Here is a 22,945-nt window from a genome sequence, read left to right as displayed (position 1 = left end):
TGATTTCTTCGAGTTAGTTGTTTTTCTGCATTTCTCAAATTTAGAGTTAGATACATCAATGCATTATGATTCTAATTTTTATCCCAATTCTTTACTTGTGGTGTCTCCTGGAAGTTAACCATTGTCATTCTGACTTTGTTATCTTATCCTGGTGTATAGGCTGCTATAGGCGCCAAAGTTATTGCAAGTGAGGCTATCTCGGCTATACGGAAGGATGTCTTGGCCAAGTGCTATGGTTTGTGCTGCCTCTCAAAGAGTCCTTGCATGTTTTTGTTATTTTGGTGCAGGATTTAATAGCTAGTAATCACTTCGTTTACCCAAGAATTCTGGAATCTTTTGAGATGGCAGCTTATGCCTGGATACTGATGCACATAAGTGTAGCTTTGCAAGCTATTATTTATCTATTTTTAACTTTTTTGCTCTTTGCTTTGTGTCAGGTCTCTTCTAAACGCCTCCTTCGCTTCCCCTCTTTTTCTCTCCCCTCCCCCTTTCTCTCTCATTGTTCTTTCGTTTGCCTTACAAAAAATCCAACTTAGGCATATGTTCTAGTTGTAGGAAGGTATATGCTTCTCAAACAGTCCTTGCATGATTTGCCAGTATTGCTTCGGAAACTGAATGCTAGATTTAATATAGTCATATGCTGATCAGAAAGTGTATAATATAAAGCGTAATATGCAGAGAGGTATGCAGGATGTGACAGTCATCATACACATCAAAACAGTGCATGCTGCATTTACAAATATAGAGTGGCTTTTATTAGCTCTATGATTTCTGATAGTATACAGAATACAAGACAGAAGTAAATAATCGAACTCCTAGTAGAGAATACTTGATAGATAAAATGGTTAGAGACAAAATGCAATTATGCCTGTAGGAGAAGCTGGGGACTTTCTGAAGTTAAGAGCATGAAAATGGTGCTAGAAACAAATGCTGGTACACCTCAGTATATCACTTAATAAAAAGAAAGCTGTGTTGGTATGAGAATTCAGAGCCCTGCTCCTCTATGAACTGCAGCTAGTCAGGTCCTCTAGCAAAATCTCTCTTTAAAGAAAAAGCTTGTGGGTGAAGACGTTGAGCTGTCCCAATGCAAAATGGAGGAATGGAGTGGCTTCTGGTTGTTGATACAACTATTTGTACAGGGGTGAACCTAGATTCTACTAAGGGCGGGAGCGGCTTCTTGTTGCTGTTGACAAGAACTCGAGGAGCTGCCACAACACTGTTCAGTTCTGCTTGCCACCTCAAAGACCTACTTCATTGCTGCCTCCAAATCACAAAGGCCTACCAACATAGACCTGATTGTCATTGCTCACCTGCTCATGGATGCCGGTTTCTCAACTTTGTGACCTGCTCTAGGCACCAATCATTATTGGCAACAACTTGCACCAGAAGCGTTGATGTCCATTTGTTGTCAGCAGTCCACTTGACAACTACAAACCCGCCACAATCACTGCGAGTGTGCCTTCGCTTCATTCATCACCTGCTCCAGAAGGGTGGATGAGATGTGAGACATTATTAGTATGGATCTGTGTTGTCATTTGATAGTTTGCCATTTTTGGCCGTCACCTGCTCGTTTTGTACTGGTAACTTGCTATCTGTTTGTGAGGGCCTCAACTGGTGATGTAGAGTGCGGTTTCGCTTCATTCATCACCTGCTCGAGGAGGCAGTACGCGATGTGAGATGTCATCTGTATGGATCTGCATTGTCATCTGACAGTTTGACATTTTTGACATCACCTGCTCGCTTTCTACCGGTAACTTGCAATCTGTTTGTGACAGCCTTAACTGGTGATGTAGAGCGGATGCCACTTTATCTTTATCCTTCACAGTAGTTTATTAAAATATACACAGAAAAAATCAGAATGGGAGACTGGTTGAGGGGCCAGTGTGGGAATCCCCTGCTCATAGGTTCAACACAATCCACCTTCAGGGTACCTGAACAAGTCTGAGGGACCAAGACAACACACAGTCTGACCAAGTGCATGCACAAGACTTTTGATCGGGCTCAACATGGGTGAGCCATGCCCATTCGGATATGACCAAGTTAATTACTTTTAGAATTTATGATGTAATACAGTTTGCACTGTTTTGCTTTTCAACAAATTGAGGAGTGTCTGACCAAAATAGCATTTAGCTGATCACCCTTATCCCACTAGGGCCTAGGGGAGTGAGAATAGTTCAGTTGAACACTGCAACTAGCAGCTCATTCTAGTTCAGGAAGCACCTTTGTTAATGCAGTCCCAAGGTACTTTAGTACCCAGCAGGTCAGAATAGTTATTCACCATAAGTGCTTCTATGGACATGAGAGTAGCGGACCAGATTGGATGGCAAGCAGCACTATAATGGCTATTTTCAAGCAGAAGAAAAGAAATTTTGCTGGAGAATGGCTGAGCTTGCGGTAGGGGCTGGAATGCAATTGATGTAGAGGTTCTGTTCAGCAGAGTCTCATTGCAAGCTTGGAGCAAAAGGTCGTTGCAGATTTAAAGGTTTGTTGCAGCCTCTGACTCAGTGCAAAGGTTTGTTTGCAGGGGCTTTTATAAGAAATTAACCAATGGCAGGGATGAAGCTGAGGGTGACCTTGGAGCAGCACGGAGGAGCAGGTGAATCGGAGGAAGGGGGACAGCAGGTTGCTGACTGTTCCTAGGGGAGAACTGGCTGGGATTGAATGGTACAATGGGGAAGAAAGAGCCTGGCATAGGCAAGGCGAGGTAGGGGCAAAACAGCTGCTGGAGCAGTCGAGGAATCAACTGTGTGGGAGAAGCTTATCTTTGGGTAGAATATCGCAATGGAGAGGATAGAGGTAGCTTGGCAGGCCGGTTAGGCATATGAGAGAGAGCAGGTGGGTAGATAGCTTGCAGCAAGGAGGGAGCTGATTTCAGCATGGGATTTTCTGTTTGGGAATGAGGCCCTAGGGGGGGTCTTTTATAATAGAGGAAGGGAGGTGAGGTGGAGGTAGGGACCAACCACTTGTCCCACATGCTTGTGAATGTAGGACACGTGGTTCAGTTCTCCCCTTTCTCCCTCTTGTAAGGTTCAATCTTCAATTTCAACAAAAATATATTTTGAAATTGCGCCTTGTAGTGCTCCTTTCCCGAGCTCTTCAACATGGTAGCCTCTTTCCTGAGCTCTTCGACATGGTAGCCTCTTTCCCGAGCTCTTCGACATGGTAGCCTTACTTTAAAAAGCACCAAATTGAATTCACAGGTCTAGTTACTAATAATAGTAATGAAGGAAATTGATCTCGCTTAAGCTATGAGTAGCTCTGCTTCATCTTCTTTGGGGAGAAGGCTAGTTCATTCATTAGCCCTGTCAATCATCTGAATTTGATACTCCTAAAGAGCTTCCTTGTATTGCCTTGACATTCTGAAGAAGTATTATGCCATTGGCTAAAAATAGTAAGCGATCATTCCATGGCCAATTTGATTCATTCAAGGCCGCATCCCTGGGACGAGATAGTTATCCTAGAATGGGACCAGACAGTTATCCTAGAATGGCTTACGAATCACTTTTTTTTTTCTTGAAAAAGACTTCTATTAACTATGAACAAAACCTGCGAGAGCAAGCTCAAAGTGGAATACAACATGCATTGCATGAAATAAGGCCTCAAGATAGTCAAAAACCTCCTCAAAAGGAGGTATAGAAAACCCAAGGCTGAGGCAATGCCACCACAACCTTGTAGAGGACTCCGAGAAGAAAGGGGAGCCTCTCTGTTCCCTAAGGACAGTAGCCCTCCTAGCAGAGGCCACTCGAGAAGATCCCTGCATGCTCATCCAAGTATCCATCAAAATATGTATAGTATCTATCCAACTATTGGCCAAAGTATGAGAGGGGTGGACCTTTGGAGTGGTCTAAGGCCTTTATGCATCTAGCTCCCTAGATATGCCATGCTGAAATGCTAGCTAGAATCTCCCAAGAGGAATCCCACTTAAGCAGATACCTCTTTGAAAGGTAGGGCGGGTACATCATCCAAAGGATGTGACTCAACTAAGTGTCATCGAATCGAGAAAGTAGAAGAATTCATGCCTCTCGTGAAATACCTGAGGAGTTGAAGAGAAAGCCAAGTAACTAATCCCGAGGTCATGAAGAAACGGTGTTGGGCAAAGGTGCTGAAAATCCTAGCAATCCCTTTTCAGATAATCCTTGCTTGTTTGGAGTCCCATAAGCAATGCTGAACTGATTCCACCACAGAGTGGCAACAAGGACACATAGAGTCCATCTCAAACCTGGACCTCCACAAATTAACTGCAATCCCACCATGAATAGAAAGCCAAAAGAATAGAGTATTCTATTCTTGTGGTATTTCCAGAGTCTCCTCCAAAAAACTTTATGCAAATCAGCAAAAATCTGAAACTTGTCCCAATGAGGATCCCTGGAAGGTCTCCAGCCTCTGCAACTGATCTGAAACTTCCTAGCATTACTTACAGTCTAACGAAAGAAGGCGAGGCTCTTTCTCTGAGTGCCCTTCATCAATCCATTCCCTATCTTGTGGGTCCCACTGCAAATACTTTTTTGGGGCCCTACCATAGAGCCACAACCTCCATGAACCCAAGGCCAAGAGAAGTGGGTTAGTGTCTAGGTATCACAGAGAATTCGAACTATGCTCTACAAACCCAATGACCCTAATAGGCTAGAAAGTAATCTCCAAAAAAACATCATTTGAAGGTCTAGATAGACTGCCTCCCAACTAGACATCAAAAGCCAAGGCATCCTTGTGCGATTGTGGCCAAGCAATAACCTGAAGTGGAATGCCCAAACCCAAGAAGGCTCCCATCCAAGTGGAACAAGACAATCCGTCTCAATCCAATCCACTAGAATGGCTGCATTAATCTGCTGGATCCTCCCCGCAGTTCCTTTGAGATGACTTGTTACTTGCATTCCACGGTCCTCCGGAAGCTTTTTGAAAGCTTTCTAGGATCCTACAAAGGAGGCAGGGCTTCTCTCCCATCTCAACCACTGCATATAATGTGACTGGCCTAGCGGTCTACCATGCTCATTGAGTATGCCGTCATTCCACATGATCGGCTGCCTATCAATCTCTTCAAGAGAAACTGGGGCTATTCTTTGAAGAGTATTTCTGAAGTTGCTCCAAGCTTTGAGAATGGCCACCAAAAGAGGAGAGGAAGGAGACCTGAGGGGGGGTGAAGTAGAAATCCACTTAGTGCTACCCATCTAGTCTTTGCTTGAAGAAGGGGTACATACCTTTATGATTCAAATAAATAAATCCTTTCAAGGCTCTTGCCTAGGCAAAAGTCCCCAAGCTTCGCAAATGGCCACCATAAGAGGAGAGGAAGGAGACCTGAGGGGGACTGAACTAAAAATTCACTTGGTGCTACCCATCGAGTTTTCGCCTGAAGAAGGGGTGTATGCCTATATGCTTTGAATAAAGAAATCCTTGTCAAAAGTCCCTCACCACAAACCTGCAAAGTAATGCCCTGCACTGCAAGTCTGGGTCCGTGAAATTGAGACCTCCTTTTGTGGGAAGGATCAACGCCTCCCAAGCCACCATGGCCTATCCACAAAAAACTCCTTATAGGTCTCTTGAGTTGAGTAACGCAATCTTTAGAGCTGCACCAACAAGAGCAAACATACCATGCCATGGCCAACAGAAATTGGTTTAAGAACCACCACTCTAGAAGCCAAGTTCAATTTGGCTGAACTCCAAAAGAGAAGTTTCCTCCTGATGCTCTCCAACACTGGAGCAAACTGTTGTGAAGAAGAGATACCCATATTGACCTGGCATCCTAGATATCTGATGGAAACACCCCTCTGAATCCGTGTAAAACCAAAATCAGCCCCCCAATCAAGAGTGTCCTCATCACTGATCCAAAAGCCATTGGATTTATTCCAGTTAATGTGTGCATGTAGTATAAAACAAATCTAAGGCTACCGTGAAAGAAATGAGCGTATGAGGAGTGGCATCCCAAAAAAAGCAGTGTTATCCGCCAAGTCGTAGTCTTTGGAATGAGGTGGATGAGACCCTCTATAAATGATCCAGTAGTACTAGAGTCTCAAACACCTTGTAGGGCTGAGGTGATGTGATCCAATCTCATCCCAACGGGCGATAAAGAATGCTGGGGAAATCCCATTTAAACCGGGCACTTGTCCTTATGAAGAGGAAGTAGAGTAGTCATGAATTCCATATTGATGAAAGGTGCATCCAGTGAGATCCTCATATCTTGTTTCACCAATAGTAGAATATGTTGCCAAATTTGTACCCTGGCATCACCTCTGACCAGCATGTCAAGATTGGCTGCAAGAAGGGAGGCATAAAAATTAGTAGCTATCCACATGACAACATTTGGATTAGTCTGCAAAACCCCGTCTGAGTCAATGAGTTGAGTGACACGCTCTCTACTATGTCTCGAGCAATGAGCAGAGAAGAAATGCTTATTGAATCTACCACTCATATGAGTCCAAAAGGACTCTCGTGCATGAAAGGCATACTCTGCTCTCTGATCTAGCAATGTCTACAGAAGAGGCCTTGCTATGCAACATCAAGGCGCTCCTGAATCCAAGCATTTGTAGGCCGTTTCTACTCTTCCCTCTGAGGGGCTGCCGGCGAAGACCGAGTTTATTTTTTGAGAATCTCTTGCCTTTTGGTATTAGCGACCAATATCAAAGAGGACTGCTGCCACATGTGAAGGGGATGGCACTCCACCTTGCATATGAGAAACCAAAATCTGTAAAAGAGGTCCTCCTCTGCATATAAAGCATCTGGAATCCTTAGAGTGATAGAGCGACCTCTCCTATGAGGCTCGGAAACCATCAATACCATTGGAAAGTGGTCTGATGTAGAGACCTGGGGAGCGAACCACCTCTATCCAATGCCCAAGCGTCAAGTACAAATAAGCTGCCTACGGTAGTGATGAGGTACACCACCGAGGCCCTGTATGTTCTAACTAACAATCCTCATCGGCGAGAGAAAGTAGCCGATGAGGAAGTAGCATGAACCACCTTACCCGACCTAGCGGCAGAAACAAACCCTTCAATGGGGTAAGACCTCTTGCTCGAAGTGCGAGGGAGAGAACCAAGCTATGGAAAGTCTATGGGTGAAAGAACCTGTCCACTTGAGGAGGGGATCAAAAGGAATACGAACCAGTGCCTCTCCAAAAATGGAATACATGAGATTCTTATTTGGAAAGTTCGCTAGATCTGCCAGGGCCGGAAAAGAATTCCCGAAGTTCAGGCTTGGCGTTGGGGTACACAAAATGCCTCCAGTCAAAGTTGGAGATATGGTGGCTGCAACCCCCTTCCCTTTGTCTAGCAGGGAAGACGCGAACAAAGTATGAGCCTGCTCGTAAGAACCATGACGATGAAGAGCTGCAATAGGGTTAGGGGAGGGACCTGCAATCGGGGCATCCGGATCAGGATCTTGAGGAAAGCAGGGGTGACCTCGAGAATCGTTGGGAGAGAGGGGGTACTGAAATTTGGGCAGCCTCTTGAGTAATAGCCTCCAGAACTGCAGAAGAAGTAGCAATGGAGGTCCCAATGTGAACATGAACAATAGCCTCAATGGGGCCATCCGCAAGAATGGAAATGTTCGTGGCCTCAACCATAGTAATCACCTCTCCCATACATGTTGATGATTGTGTATACGACTACAAAGAAATTCTTTTCATAAACCCCCTCAACAAGCCATGTGCTTTTGGATTAACATTTACTCATTATCCTACCTGTCCACCCAAGACGTCAAAGAAAGCTTGCCTAAAGTCACTAGTGAGCTTGCTATGAACATCACATGCAATGGGTATGTCAAATACCAAATGAATATAAGTGTGCAATGATATGTCAAATACCAAATGAATAGAAGTGTCCTATCTTTCAAGTCATTCTATTAACAATGGAATCTCACTAAACGTGTCAACAAATGTCCAATTCATGTCATGAACTTCTTGATACTTCCGAAAGCTTGTGAAAAGGCCACAGCAGCATGCGTTTGAGGTGCTTGTGGAATGGTTAATGGCTGTAATAAACTTTGTGATTTTGTCTTGTTGTGTTTGTCCATTCGACAATTGTGCATGACGAATCACACTGATACAAGTCTTCCATATCCATGGCTGGTAGGATTTTTTTCCAATTTTGACTTTGTAGGTGGAACACCTCTTACGTCCAACAATTGTTGAATTATGACGATGTGCAATGTAAGTTTTCAAATGGGTCCAACATAGCCTTCATGGATGCAGTGGTCTTTGTGACCACCACCTTTAATGAAGCCAGTCCATATCCTAGAAAAATCAGGATCAATGTCATTCGTGGTCTTAATGACTTCAATTTCCTTATGATATGGGACTGAGGTTGAATTTACTTGATGTCTTCTATTTCAATGATGTCATCTTTATAATCTTTTTTGTTCTAGCTTTTTTCGGCTGTTTTCAAGCTTTACACTATAATGACTAAATTCTCTACTTTAATGGATTTTTAATTATGTTAACAGGGTAATGATGTTACTGAATTTTAGGTTTTTAAACTTACATTGTTTCTTTAGATGAAGTCCACTACCATGAAAAGTCTTTTAAGAGAAAAAGCAACCTCGCAGTGTAGAAGTTTTGTTGACATTACCACATGTTTTGTTACATGATTGAGGTATTTGTTGACATCAATGGCCTCTCTTGTTGCAGGTGGAGATATCTCAAGAAAGAAAAAGCTCCTTAAAAAACAGGTATGCTTTACTGCTTCTTGCCCTTACTTACGGTTTAAGATGTTAAAGTGTACTCAGCATTTATTTTGAAATTTGCACTAATGGTTTGTCTATATGAGCTACAGAAACTTGAATGTGGATGATATTAGTCGGGCTACCATAGCATTAGTCTAGTGGCTTGACTGTGAGAACCTATGTAATCAAGAACTTGATGGGGACATGATGATGTCGATGATGCAGATGATATTGCTGTTGTGACTATGTCATACTGACACTTTCTAGGACTGTAGCATTTAGAGGTGAATGTTAGAAAATCAACAAAGGAAAAATATGTGTGCTGATTTGTATGATGGTGCTCAAGACTAAAGGTTAAAGATAGAAATGAGCATCATTTTGTTGGCTCTCAGTCCAGGACTGAGAGAAGATTTCAAAAGATGCAGGTCATTCTTAAAAAAAAGGGATTCAGCTATTCTTGCAAGAACTCTAGACACCACATCAATGAATGCATTAAAAGGTTGGAGAAAGAAATAAAAGGAAGGAAGCTGGAATGACAGTTTCAGATTCCAACGCATCAGATATGCAAACAAGGGTAGTTAGGTGTGATGCAAACAAGGGTAGTGCTTGTTTGTATCTGATGCGTTGGAATCTGAAATTGTCATGCCAGCGTCCTTCTCAAATGCAAACCTTGTTATTGATGATTGGTTTGCAACGATGATGTTAGGTGTGATGCCAACCATGCGGTTGCTTCTTTTAGTGTGAGTGATGCCTCAGATGCAGTTTGGTTCTTTGATAGTGGTGCTTCCAGCCTCATCACTTCTCGGAAGAATTTATTTGTAGATTTATAAGCTCCTCTTGTTGGCAAAAGAGTATCGTGTGCCAACAATTCTTTATATCTTGTGGAAGGAGTTGGGAGGATTTTACTCTCATCAGTTGATGGGACTGATTTTATCCCTTTCAGATGCATCGTATTGGTCGAGGATAAAGATGAATTTACTTTCTCTATTCTCTTTTTGGGAAAGAGGCTTCACCTTCATTTTTGAACATGACAAGTGAATTTCAGGGATAGAGACAAACACTATCAAGGAGTCACTATAGGTAATTTGAATCAGGTTTGTACCAGCTGGACAAACATGACAGAAATATGTGTGGTGTGTGTGTGGCAACAGTGACTGCAGAAATAAAAAAAGCAAAATTATGGCATGCAAGATTTGGCCATGTGAACTATGGTATTTTGCACATGTTGTAGAGACATGTAATGGTACATGATATGCCTTCTTTGGAGACGACTCCTAGACATGTCTATGAAGGGTGTATATCATAGTTACCAGGGAACGGGAACGTTTCGGGAACGTGGGGGGTCGGAATGGGAACGTATCAGGAAGAGGGAATGGGGGTACGGGAATAGGAATGCCACGTCATATGACATGTCATCAAATCACATGGAAACATACCAAAATATTGAAATAAAATGGGGGCTTGCAAACGGGGCTGAGTGGGTAAGAGTAGGAGCAGCAAACTACGGCCAAAATTATGGCCAAAAACAGCAATTAAGTGACTTTTACCACTCTTGTGACTTGTCAGAAGCGAGAACGCAATTTGGGAACGTTCCCATGGAGTTCCCTCATTTGGGAGGGTTCCTGGATGTTCCCGTGTAGTATGCCTTGTGGGAATGGCGTTCCCACGTTCCAGGAAGGCAGAACGGCATTCCTTGGTAACTATGGTGTATATTTGGAAAGTTTTATGGGAATGCTTTTCGTAGAGATGGATCTATTAGAGCTGAGAGGAAATTGCAGCTCATACACAATGGTGTGTGTGGTCTTATGAGGACACCACCTTTGGGAGAGCATTTGCATTTTGTTACGTTCATATCCCCTAACAGAAAAATCTGATGTCTTTTATGCCTTCAGCAGTTTGCTGTTATGGCTGAAAATGAGTCTGGTGCAAAGTACAGACTTTGAGAACAAAGGGGTGGGTGGGGGATTACATGTCAAATGCCTTCAAAGAATTCTGGAAGGAAAGAGGGATTATGCATCATTGTACAACCCCTTGTACATCTCAGAAAAATTGTGTGTTGCTGAGAGGAAGAATAGGTCTCTAATGGAGATGGGAAGATGCATGATGTAACCAGCCTTCGGGACCACAAAGGGCGGTAAACCACAACTAACTCTGATCACACCGTCAATTACAGCCACTTAGCACCACCCAATTAAACACACCACATCAATTAGCATAAAAGAAAGTACAAGTGAGGCTAGAATGCCCTTGCTCAATGATCACACATTGACACCGATTGGCCCCAAACACTTGGCGCCCCTTGCGGTATTTATTTATTCTTCTTTAGTGAAAAGTAATAGCAAACTTACAACCAGGGCGCACCCTGAACTGTTCCCACTGGCTACCACTGTTCACCGGCCCACACTAGGCACACACTGCATCAAACTGGCAAACTGTGCATCCCAACTGCTAGAGCAAGGCATAGGCATCCTCTGACCTCAATAACCTGATCTCAACCTAGGTTCACCCTCTGTAATTGGGTGATTGCAACAGACCCAGGGATGTGAACAAAAAATGAGAGTAAGAGTGAGCAAGAGAGTGAGCTGAACGTTAAGTCTGCTGAATAGTGGACTGAAATGAAGTGAGTACAAAAGAGAAGTGAGGGGTTTTGTCTAAGTGACAAAACCCTATCTTATCCACTAACCGTAGTTAGGGATTAGATTGTGGTTAGGGGGAAAAACCTCAAATAGGGAAAAGTGCCCCTAACCCACTTATTACATTACATTGGCCATTGCCTAGAATATGATAATAATTCTAACACCCCCCTGCAGTGCCAATGTCATGTACAAGGTAGCGATCAATCACCAAAAGGAGATAAGTTTAGGGCACTGTGAAATGCCTCAAACTTCTCACGTGGAAGTGCTTTGGTGAAGATGTCTGCAACATTGTCATGTGTTGACACATAGATCATACTGATCTCCCTTGCATGCAACTTCTATCTGACATAATGATAATGAACCTCAATGTGCTTCGTGCGAGCATGAAACACAGGAGTCTTTGCCACTGCTATAGCACTCTGACTATCAATGAGAATTGGATAAAGACCCTCTAATAAGAGATGAAGATCAGCGAACAAACGTCGCAGCCAAACACATTTAACTGTCGTTGTGAAAGCTGCCCTGTACTCAGCTTCACATGAGGAAGTAGCCACTGTAGATTGCTTCTTGCTCAGCCAAGAAATGCAAGCTTTGCCCAAAAAGAAACAATTTCCACTAGTGGACTATCTGGTATCATAGTCTCCAGCCCAATCTGAATCAATGTAAGCATGCATCTGCAAGTCACCCCCCTTGGAAACATCAAGCCATATGACTTTGTGCCTTGCAAATAAAGGAAGATGCATTTTACAGCTTGCCAATGTGTTGTCTTTGGGATGTGCATATATCTGCTCACCTGAGATATTGCATACTGAATATCGAGCTGTATATTGCACAAATAGATGAGGCATCCAACATCCTGGTTGTAAAGTGTGACATCCACTGATTCACCTAAGCTTCCGCCGCGGCTCCATGGGAGTGGCTATAGGCTTACAATCATGCATGTTGAACCTATCCAAGAGCTTCTGCACATACTTGGATTGAGACATAACGATGCCACGCTTGTTTTGTGTAAAATGGATCCCCAAATAAAAATTTAACATGCCCAAATTTGTCATGTCAAATTCAGCTTTCCACTCAGCTTTGAAATCTGTAATTATTTCCTCATTTGACCCTGTGAGCAGCATGTCATCTACATAAAGAATGATGACCAAAATATCCCCCCCCCATAATTCTTGATGTAGAGGGTGCTTTCCGTGGGACTATTATGTAACCCCTTACTTGCTAGGAATGCATCAATCTTGGCATACCATGCACGTGAGGCTTGTTTCAGCCCATATAAAGCTTTGTTAAGCTTGCAAACCTGAAGTGCATTGCCAGACAGTTCAAATCCAGGAGGTTGTTTGACATAAACCTCTTCATACAAGTCCCCATGAAGGAAAGCTGTTTTGATGTCCAACTGATGAACATTCCAAACAAAATTTGCAGGCATGGCAATAGCTGACCTTATGGTTCTCATCCGGGATGTAGGAGCAAAAGTCTCTTCATAATCTATGCTAGTCTCCTCATAATCTATGCACAGAAGCCTCTTCATGCAAGTCCCCATGAAGGAAAGCTGTTTTGATGTCTAACTGATGAACATTCCAAACAAAATTTGCAGGCATGGCAATAGCTGACCTTATGGTTGTCATCCGGGATGTAGGAGCAAAAGTCTCTTCATAATCTATGCTAGTCTCCTCATAATCTATGCCCTTCTTCTGTGCATAGCCTTTGGCAACCAGCCTTGCCTTGTAACTATCAATGGACCCATCTAGCTTCTTTTTCACTTTAAAAACCCACTTGATACAAATGGCATGCTTACTTGGTGGCAAATCCATAACATCCCAAGTCCGATTTTTCTCAATGGACTGCAATTCATTGTGCATGGCATGCATCCAATGCACATTATCCTTTGCTTCTTCAAAAGAGTCAGGTTCTTCTTCATGAAGAAGAGCACCTGCATAAGCTGTCTCAACTGAAAGAGCCCCCCTTGCGTGACTTACTGCACTACGAGTCCTGCCAGGCAATGGGGCCTCAAGCCTACTCTGCCTGAGAGTCTGTCACAACCAATTCGGGACTGTTTTGGTTGCGTGTATCTCTTGAAGCTTTTGCCTGACAACTTCATCCACACCCTACGAAGGTACAAAATGAGCCTGTGGCTGAATTGGGGCATGTGGATGAGGAGGAGGTTGCTGTAAATTCTGATTTTCAGCATGACCCTCAGGTGGGGAACCAAATGCTATAGGAAGCATCATTTCAAAAACATCATCCGAAGAAGCTGGAATAGTAAATTCAGCATGTGTATGTGCTGACTTCTTTGAAAATATAACATCTCTACTCACAAAAATCTTGCGAGGAGGATTGTAGAGACAATAGCCTTTGCTTTGTGCACTGTACGCAACAAAAGTGCATTTAAGTGCCTTATTAGACAACTTATGTCAAAACTTCACAAGCACGTGGGCATATGCAACACAACCAAAAACTCTGAATTGATCCACTGAAGGCTTTCTTCCATGCCATGCCTCATAGGGAGTGATTGTCTTCAAAGCCTTTGTGGGAGTCTGATTCAAAACATAGTTTGCACACATGAGGCCTTCGAGCCAAACCTATGAGGCAACTTTTTATTGGTAAGCATGCATCTATCCATCTCCATAAGAGTGCGATTTTTGCGCTTAGCTTTACCATTTTGCTGAGGTGTAAGCCTCACTGTAAGCTGATGCGTGATGCCTTTCTCCTTCAAAAATGCCTCAAACTCATGAGACATATACTCCCCTCCTCTATTTGTGCGAAGTGTCTGCACCTTGAGTCCTGTCTCATTCTCAACCAGCCACAAAGTGTTTGAAATGCATCACTTCTGATTTTGCCTTAAGACCATAGATCCAAGTGTAATTGGTGAAGTCATCTATGAATGTAGCATAATAGAGATAACCACCAAAAGCAGGTGTCCTCATGGGACTGCAGACATCACTGTGAATGAGCTGTAATTTAAGTGTAGCTCTCACTGCACCATCCTTCTTGAAAGGAAACCTATGCATCTTGCCAAGGATGCAACCCTCACATGCATGGGGAGGAGGTGACTACAACAGAGGCAATGCATCAACCATAGCATGCTTCTGAAGTGTCATTAAGCTACCATAGCTTATGTGCCCATACCTGGCATGCCATAACTCCGCATTCTACATCGCAGCAGTGGGAGTGCTCACTGGAAGTGCAAGATTGGATCTTTTCTCATATATGTCAAGTTGAAAAAGACCCCGATACAAAGTGTGAGACAACATCAAAGCATAGTCATTCTCTTTGTCTCTAATTGCACACTTGGCATCATCGAATATAACCTAAAATCCTCCTCTATTTCGAGCCATTTTTGCCAGATAAACTCAAAAACACAGCAAACTGAACGAGTAAAATCCCCTCTTGGGATGCAAAATGCACAACTAAAATTTGCCAAAGAAAATCTGCCCACAATGACAAATATTGTCACAGCCTATCAGAGGCTTGAAATGCACCTCAATGCTCTGCAAATGCCCAAAAATCTGCAAAGAAAATCTGCAAAAAGTGGCAAGAGTCTGCAAATCGACTCACACTGAGTCCAAAACTGCTTGCAAACCTCTCAAATGGTCTTTCAACTACCAAAAGCCCCAATTTCTTCAGGGAAATGGCATCCAAAAGAGTAAAAATTAACTGAAACCCCCAAAAATGCCTGAACTTGCAGTTCACAACCAAAAGCCCCGAATTTTGGGGTGAAATTGAGCAAATGTCACTCAAATTTCAAGTCTCCTGCAAAAAGCCCCAAATTTTTAAATTTGTTTGCCAAAGCCCCAAATGTGCTGAACACCTGTTACACAGAAATGCCTTCTTCAACCCACAACCAAACAATGGCTACATGCAACAGATCTGTAGACCAAATGTGAGCTGCAGGTTGTACGGACGGGAGTTGGAGATACTTGTACGATCAGTCGATATGGACTGACAGATTGTATAGTGCCTACACAGTAGTACGAAATCCGTACAAGTGTACAGAGATTGGTATGGACAGAATGCGGCGCTGCTGTACCAAAATCCGTACACAGTACGGACGGCGGTGCTTGGCTGTGCGTGTAGGTACGGACGGCGTTGTATGGTCGGAACCCTGCAGGAGTACGGTGAGCAGTACGAAAGCTGAGTAACCTCTGGAAGGTCTAGCGCAGCAAGGAGCAAGAGAAGATGCAGAAGTGGGCGAATTCTAGAGTAGGCCCTTGATTTGGACGCCATCTTCCCTAAAGGAGGGGAAAAGATGTTAAAAGTGGAGCTGGTAGGCTGCATGTCTGACACGTGGCACATTAATGCCCCTAACCCCCTGTACCAAGGAAACGTTGGTTTCCTAAGGGAAACTTTTAAAGGCTCTAACCCCACTAACCAATGACAAACATTGGTACTGTCTAGGGGCAACCTTTTAATCCTTTTTAACCCCTCTTCCCACGTGAAACTTGGGAATTTATATGGGGGCAAACTTCCCAGCTCCGTCACACCCCTCTGCGAGGTCAAAGTGATGCCATGCCTTGATTCTAATAGTTAGGTCTAGCCAATATGTCCAGTTAGATGTTAACACTAGGGGCTTTCAGGAACTCATTGCTCCTCGGCCAGTCCCCCATGGCCAAGCTGGTTACAAACTTAGTCATAGCTTATTTTCTTACAAAATTCACGTCCCCGTGACATACCCCCCTCTTGAAAGAGCAAACATAATGGTTTGCTGCTCCAAATTACAGCAAATAACAATGAAAGAGAGAGGGCATGAATAACCCTTCCAATGATATACAATGATATACAACTGGCCATGAACATATGGTCTAGGAGAGCACGTGAATCCATCCATAAGTCTAGGGATAACCAACTGGAGTGACTAGTACACTCATCATATAAGAGTCTCATGGCAGAAATACTGTTAGCCAACAGCACCTTGGGTGAACATGAAGTATCACCAAGCGACCCTATGATACCTTGTGAGCTGTCCGTCCTGAGGAGGTGGAGTCATGACCCCCCTCTTGAGCACCAGGTATTGCTCCAGATGCTCGGCTGAACCTGTATGTCCCTCGACCGTAGTCGGCATAAGCTGGAATGCATCCAAATAGAGCTGCACTAGCTCAGGTGAATCTGCTAGTTCACCTTCCTCCAACCACTTTGCATCCAGCGCTGAATAATTCTTTAACTTTACCGAGTAGCGACGCTGAGTGTGACGCCATACTTTCCTGTCAGAGTGTGCCAAAATCTGGTCAGGAATAAGTACCTCATCAAGCTCTTCGACCTTGGGCTGATCCTCATGAAGCATATCATCTGGCACTTCACCTTGAAAAGGTTTTAACAAACTAACATGAAAGGCATTATGAATGGTCCAGTGATCTGGTAGCTTCAACATGTAAGCTACATAATTTATCGGTGCCAAAACTTGGAAAGGACCATAGTACCACATCTTCAACTTAGTGGACACTTTATCCTTGCCTTTCATCTTCTTTAGTCGTGCTTTCTGAAAACGCAACAGCACCCAATCTCCTTCTTTCAGGATCATTTCACGGTGGTGCTTATCTGCTGCCCTTTTGTGCTTGTCCTGACTTTTCTGGAGGGCTGATTTAACCTTCTGATAGGCAACATCCAGACTTTCCACAAACCTGTCCGCTTCAAAAATCTACTCCTTCATTTGCAAAATGGGTGGAACCTTGCATTCCCCTGCCACAAAATCAAAGGGTGCTTTTCCTTTGGAAGAATGCACCGTAATGTTGTATGCAGACTCAACAAGTGGCAAGAACTGCTCCCATTTTGATTGCTGATCTGAAACATAGCACTTGAGGAGATCCAGGGCAGTAGAATTCGCCTCTTCGGACTGCCCATCTGACTCTGGATGAAGGACGAAAAATTCAGAGATGTACCCATGTTTTCGAAAATACCTCTCGAGAAAAGACTAGTCATCCTGGGATCTTTGTCACTGACAATTGATTGAGGCATCCCATGATGTTTGAACACATGTGACATAAAAAGTCTTGCCATTTGATCTGCTGTAATCTTTATCTTTATTGGAATGAAATGGGCTTGTTTGCTGAATCTGCAAATTATAGTCCATATCCCATCATGTCCACTGGATGTACGAGGCAAATCAAATTTGAAATTCATGGCAATAATCTGCCAGGGCCTATCTGGAATATGCAAAGGATGCAACAGCCCCGCTGGCTTTTGCCTATCATATTCTGCCTTCTGGCAAGTGATACATGTCCTGACATAGGCATCCACATCCTTTCTCAATGTAGGCCAATAAAAATAATGTTCCACAGCCTTAACTGTAGCCTCAATACCTCTATGACCAGCGTATGGCGGAGCATGACTTTCTGTGAGAACCTTGTGCCTAAGCTGCTTGGTGACACAAAGTCTCCCATGCGTCATCATAAAATCATTTTTAAGGGCATAATGGTCATGCTTTTGCCCAGCCACAAGCTGTTCATATACCCGTGAAAAATCAGCATCATCTGCATACTGACCTACCATGTCATCCAATTCATTGTGATGTGAAATGGTCACTGCTAAAACTAGAGGCTTTTTAGACACTACATCTGGATGTGGCCTCCTTGAAAGAGCATATGCTACCACATTTTTATTGCTCGGCACATGCACAATCTGAAAATGGAACATAGAAAGAAAATTGGCCTATCGCATGTGCCTATCGGACAACTTCCTCTGGGTGAGGAAGTACCTCAAGGACTGATGGTCTGTCTGCACATAAAAATGAGCACCCAAAAGATAGTGCTTCCATGTGGTAATTACATGAATAACAGCCAACATCTCCTGTTCATAAACCTTCATGTGGTACTCTGTATCACTGCCTGCTCTCATATGCCACAACTCTTCCATTCTGCATGAGCACACCTCCAATGCTATGCCCACAAGCATCACAATGGACAGCAAATGGTTTTTGTAGGTCTGGTAGAATAATGATGGGGTTTGAGCATAACTTCTCTTTGAGTTCCTCAAACGCTGCAATTTCCCGATCCTTCCATTTGAAGATGACCCCTTTCTTCTGTAAAGCATACAGAGGTGATGCTATCTCAGCAAAGTAACGGATAAACCGCCTATAGTACGAGCATAAGCCAATAAATCTTCGTACACTTCATGGATCTTCCTCAAAGGTGGCCAATTTCTGATGGCTTCTACCTTAGCCGGATCCATCCTCACTACATCTGCTGAGATAATGTGGCCCAAGAAGTGAATTTCAGCTATGAAAAATTCACTGTTCTTGGCATTTATAACCAGCTTGTGCTTGCGCAGCTCTTCAAAAACTGTGGCCAAATGCTTCTCATGCTCTGCCTCACTCTTAGAGTACACAATGATATCATCGAAGAATGTGCCAACATACTCCTGATGATTTCTGAAAATTATGTCCATCATCCTGTTGAATGTGGCAGGAGCATTTGTTAATCCAAAAGGCATCACTAAAAACTCATACAAACCAAAGGTCGTCCTAAAAGCTGTTTTGTGTTCGTCCCCTAGCCGTATGCGTATTTGGTTATACCCACTTTTCAAATCAATACGGCTGAATACCGTGGACCCTTCCAATCGATCCATAATGTCATCTATTCATGGAATTGGAAATCTATTCTTGATCGTGACCTTGTTCAGAGCCCTATAGTCAATGCACAATGCACATCCGCCTTGACCCATCCTTCTTCTGAACAAGAAGCACTCGAGAGCAATAAGGAGAGGAGCTTGGCTGTATCAGCCCTTTTTCCAGCAGTTCCTTCACCTCACTCATGATTTCCTCCTGTCGGGCTGCACTAACCCGATACGGAGGCTTGTTGGGTGGTGAGCTACCTGGAATCACATCAATACCATGATCCTCCGGCCTTTTGGGTGCAATTCCTGTGGCGAAGCATCAGAAAAACAATCCTGAAATTGCAAAAGACTGTGAAAGGCTAGGACTTTCCTCACTCAAAGAGCCCTCTTTTGCAAAAATCAAGTAAGCTGAAAGATGCTTTTTCATTATATTTGTAATAGCAGAAGCTGATACAATAGCGACTGACTCTCCCTTATGTTTTACATCAAGAACATGGGTCTTGTCTCGATGAGTAAGTGTCAGCTTCTTGTTTCCGATGTCAAGCACACCTCCAACTCGGTAACACCATGGAATCCCCAGTTGGAACAAATTGATATTTTGGGCATAGCATATGGTCTAGACATTATTGATTGTAGGACAGTGTGTGAAGTTGTGTGAGCACTTCAGTAGGTGAGTCTAGTGACTTGGTAGTTAGGTATGTCAGGTTGGTGTGATGTGTGGGTTTGGAGTGATCATAGGAGGTAACTGATTGAGCTAATCATGGGATCTACCAACATGGAGGCAGTTGCCTATATATGTAACCACTCATGAATAAAGACTTGTTCATTGTGATTCATCATTTGCCTCATTGTCCACAATGTTCCAACATGTGGTATCAGAGCCTCTAGCCACCTCTAGCCACGCCTACCTAGCCTATGCCACTTGTCCACCTTCTTCCCCATTGCAAACATGAGCTTCCTCTTTCTTTCCTCTTCTACCCCGACCTTGTAGGATTGAATTTGTCAAATCTAACCGATGGATTCCAGAATGCTTCGAGCTCAAGGTTCCTCTCCTTAGGGCGCACCTTCCAACCGGAGGGATTGACTAGAAACATCGCAGATCTGCTGTGCTGACACTATCTTTGCTGAGCGAAAATTTGCAAAATTGTGGAGTTGTGGTTGCAATTGGGTTCCAAGCTCTTAGCAAAGGTTTAGCAATGCCTCAAGCTTCCTACTCATGAATTTTGGTTGACATTGGTCCACAGAATTGGCCACAATCCTCGTTTCAAATTCTGATTTTGTCAGTGTAATGCCGGGCAACATGGCGCGATTCTTTGCGAATGCTTTCTGCTGCTGATGGGCGACTACAAGGGCAATCTTTCCCACCCGAAAGCCCTCTGAATGATGCACCATAGCTCTCCAATTTCGGCCTACAATCTCTGATTTCTCAAATTGGGGAAACTTGGAGAAGTTCAGTCAAAGTTTGACTATTCCAGTCATTTGACTAGTCAACTATGATGTTTATTATCTATTTTAGTTTGCTGGACTCTCAAATCTATATGCTGTCTGAGATTCATTCATATTTCAAGTCTCCAAGTGTCACTAACACTTTGGAAATTATGCTTATGATGATGTATGAGATGAATTTACATTTCAATGATTTCTTTTTGCCATACATTTATGAGCTTCTATGTACAAGAGTAGACACTGCCCTTGTTCTACTGACAAGTGGTAAGACCCTCTTCATATTTGATTTATTTGAAGGCATATGGGATGCATGTGATCATAAAGTTGAAGTCAACTTGCTGGAGGCTAATTTTTTGGTAGCATACTTTGCTAAGAAAGGAGCTGTACCAACAATGATATGCTTGTGCTCTCGGAAACTATGAAAACAGAAAGAAATTTTATTAGTGTCTTCGGAAGACCGATGGGTCTATGAGACTGAAAGAAAACCTGATACAAATCACAGTAAGGGTGGAGCTACTAAAACGAGCATCATCACCCGTGCTGAATCCTAAGTCTGATCATACATAATCAAATACATCTGGGTGTGACAATGAAAAGAAAAAAGACTGGAGCAGAGCGGAATCCTCCGTATGTCATGTCGCCTTGGTTGGTGCGTAGCCCATGATGGGACGCTGGCGTCCGTGAAGGGGTGCCGTGCGTATCGGTCTCTTGGACGAGGCTCGACACAAGACCAGAGCCACAATGACTCCCGTGGGACGTATCGCGGGTCTAAACAATGACGGGAGGTCCCCAGAGTGATCTGTGTCTCCCCTAGATGTCTTGTGTGTCGTGCTGCGGTCGTCGGGTTGGGGTCTCTATCACGTTTGCGGCTAGAGACTGGACAATCAATGTCACTCGATGGGAAGAACTCTGTGATCCTGCTCTGAGAGGTGTCTGATGATGTGGCCAAGCCCCGTCGCCTGAGTAAGTACTCTCTGTGTCGGACCCCCTCGTGAATGAAGGCTGTGAGGCATCTCTCATCTGGGTAGGCGAGGAATCTGGAAAGGAGCCTGGAGCCGTCTCTCAAGAGACAGTGGTAGCGACCTCGGATCTCGTACTACACTGGGCACCTAAAAATAAAATGCTCCTCCGACTCAACCTCCTGATAGTGGCACAATATGCAAATGCGATGCTTTCTAGGGATCCCCTCTGCTCTGCGGCTCTCTATGCAGAGGCGGTGTGATGATACCTGAAACTGTCCAATGGAGATCCGTAGTGAGAGGGGCATATGAAGCTCAGTGTACCCTAGTGGTGTGATGAATCCCTCCTCTGAAATACGAAGACAGTAATCTCTATAGAAACTCAGCCTCACTGGAAGCTCCCTCGGCTCCAACCAGGTCCTAAAGGCATGTAGCTGCAGGAGATCCTCTCAAATGACCTGGTTGGTGTGTGGCCCGATCGGGATGGTGGGTGGGAATACTGGAGGGGCATCTAAACTGTACTGAAAACGAGGTATCCTATCGATGTGGAACCCTAGTCTCACAAACCATTTGTGAGTCCGTGCATATCAGCATCGCTCATCTCCCTCTGCTGCCAACCTCATGGAGGAATCGAGAACCAACCATGGCAACCTCTGTCTCCCTGATGTGCAGTCCCCATACGATCTAACCCGGTGTAGATATGTGATGGTCTGAAAGGCTGCATCTAGCTGGAGTGGAGAAGCACCAAACTCGTCGGCCTAAATGATGTGATGTGGTACTGATGGTTTCCCTCGGATCGTTCGTGAGAGCATGAGGATCTGCAGGCGCTCCACCCGTGTCCACTCTATCTCTAACATGTCAGGTCCCCAACAAGGTCTGCCATACATACCAGCTGGTTGGACCAAGGAGTCGAAGAGAAGAGCCTTGGTCCGAGGGTCCTGGAAGTGGGAGTGGAAGCGTTGTCTTTCTAGCCAAGCCAGTGAGGCGTATCCCCTACTCAGTCTGGGCTACATCGCTGGTCTCATCGTGAAGATCGGGCCGGAGAAGATGACCCCCAAGTAAGTGTACGAGGATACGATCTCAACTTGTGACCCACTGAAAGTGAACTGCTTCCGTTGCATCTTTGCTCGAGAGGTGTTAAAGATCATGACCTTGGTCTTGCCAAGGTTGACCTCCAAATCATGGGATAAACAAAAAGCCTGTAGTGCATCTAGGTGTCACAAGAGCCCCTCGGGTGTGGACGACAAGAGTGCCACGTCATCTGCATAAAGAAGAATCTCGATGATGATCCGACAAGTGAGCAACCGGTCCCTCCGGAAGCGCCCATGAAAGTCTCAAGCTCATCAATGTAGAGGCCAAACAAGGTTGGTGATAAGGGACAACCCTGTTTGACCCCTATGGTACTCAAGATCTCATCTATCCAATCTGCGCCTGTCCGAACTCGGTTTGAGACTCTCATAAAGTGCCATGATTGCCCAGATGAGCTCTTGGTCAAATCCTAGTGTCTGTAGGCATGTGATGAGATGAGCTCGAGGTATTGTGTCAAAGGCTTTGTGGAATTCCACAAAGCAGCAATATACCCTCTCCTGCCGTGATCTGGCCTTCTCAATGACACTCCTGAGTGTGAGTATGTGATCCATAGTCCCATGGTCTCGCCTGAAACCGGATTGACCCTCTGCTTTGAGCTCTCTCATCCCTGCGAACAGG

At 44.1% G+C, this 22,945-nt stretch overlaps 1 protein-coding gene across 4 annotated transcripts in view; it reads left to right on the top strand.

Moving 5' to 3' along the window:
- LOC147891500 (Small GTP-binding protein) overlaps positions 1–22,945 on the top strand; it is a 224,393-nt gene that overhangs the window by 176,124 nt on the left and 25,324 nt on the right. For 3 of the 4 annotated variants that reach the window (XM_087388079.1, XM_087388078.1, XM_087388081.1), the window contains 2 exons: positions 160–235; positions 8,615–8,655. In XM_087388079.1, the coding sequence (XP_087244205.1) occupies positions 160–235; positions 8,615–8,655 (117 nt within the window). Of the gene's footprint in view, positions 1–159; positions 236–8,614; positions 8,656–22,945 lie in introns of those variants that run through there. The other variant, XR_015542420.1, reaches the window with a different exon arrangement.

Source organism: Dipteris shenzhenensis, chromosome 17 (genome assembly GCF_047967505.1).
Source record: "Dipteris shenzhenensis isolate YYH24624 ecotype China chromosome 17, Dip_SZ_1.0, whole genome shotgun sequence".
NCBI classification, from domain to species: domain Eukaryota; kingdom Viridiplantae; phylum Streptophyta; class Polypodiopsida; order Gleicheniales; family Dipteridaceae; genus Dipteris; species Dipteris shenzhenensis.
The sequence above is the reverse complement of the archived record's forward strand: the minus strand, read 5'-3'. Positions and strand labels throughout refer to the sequence as shown.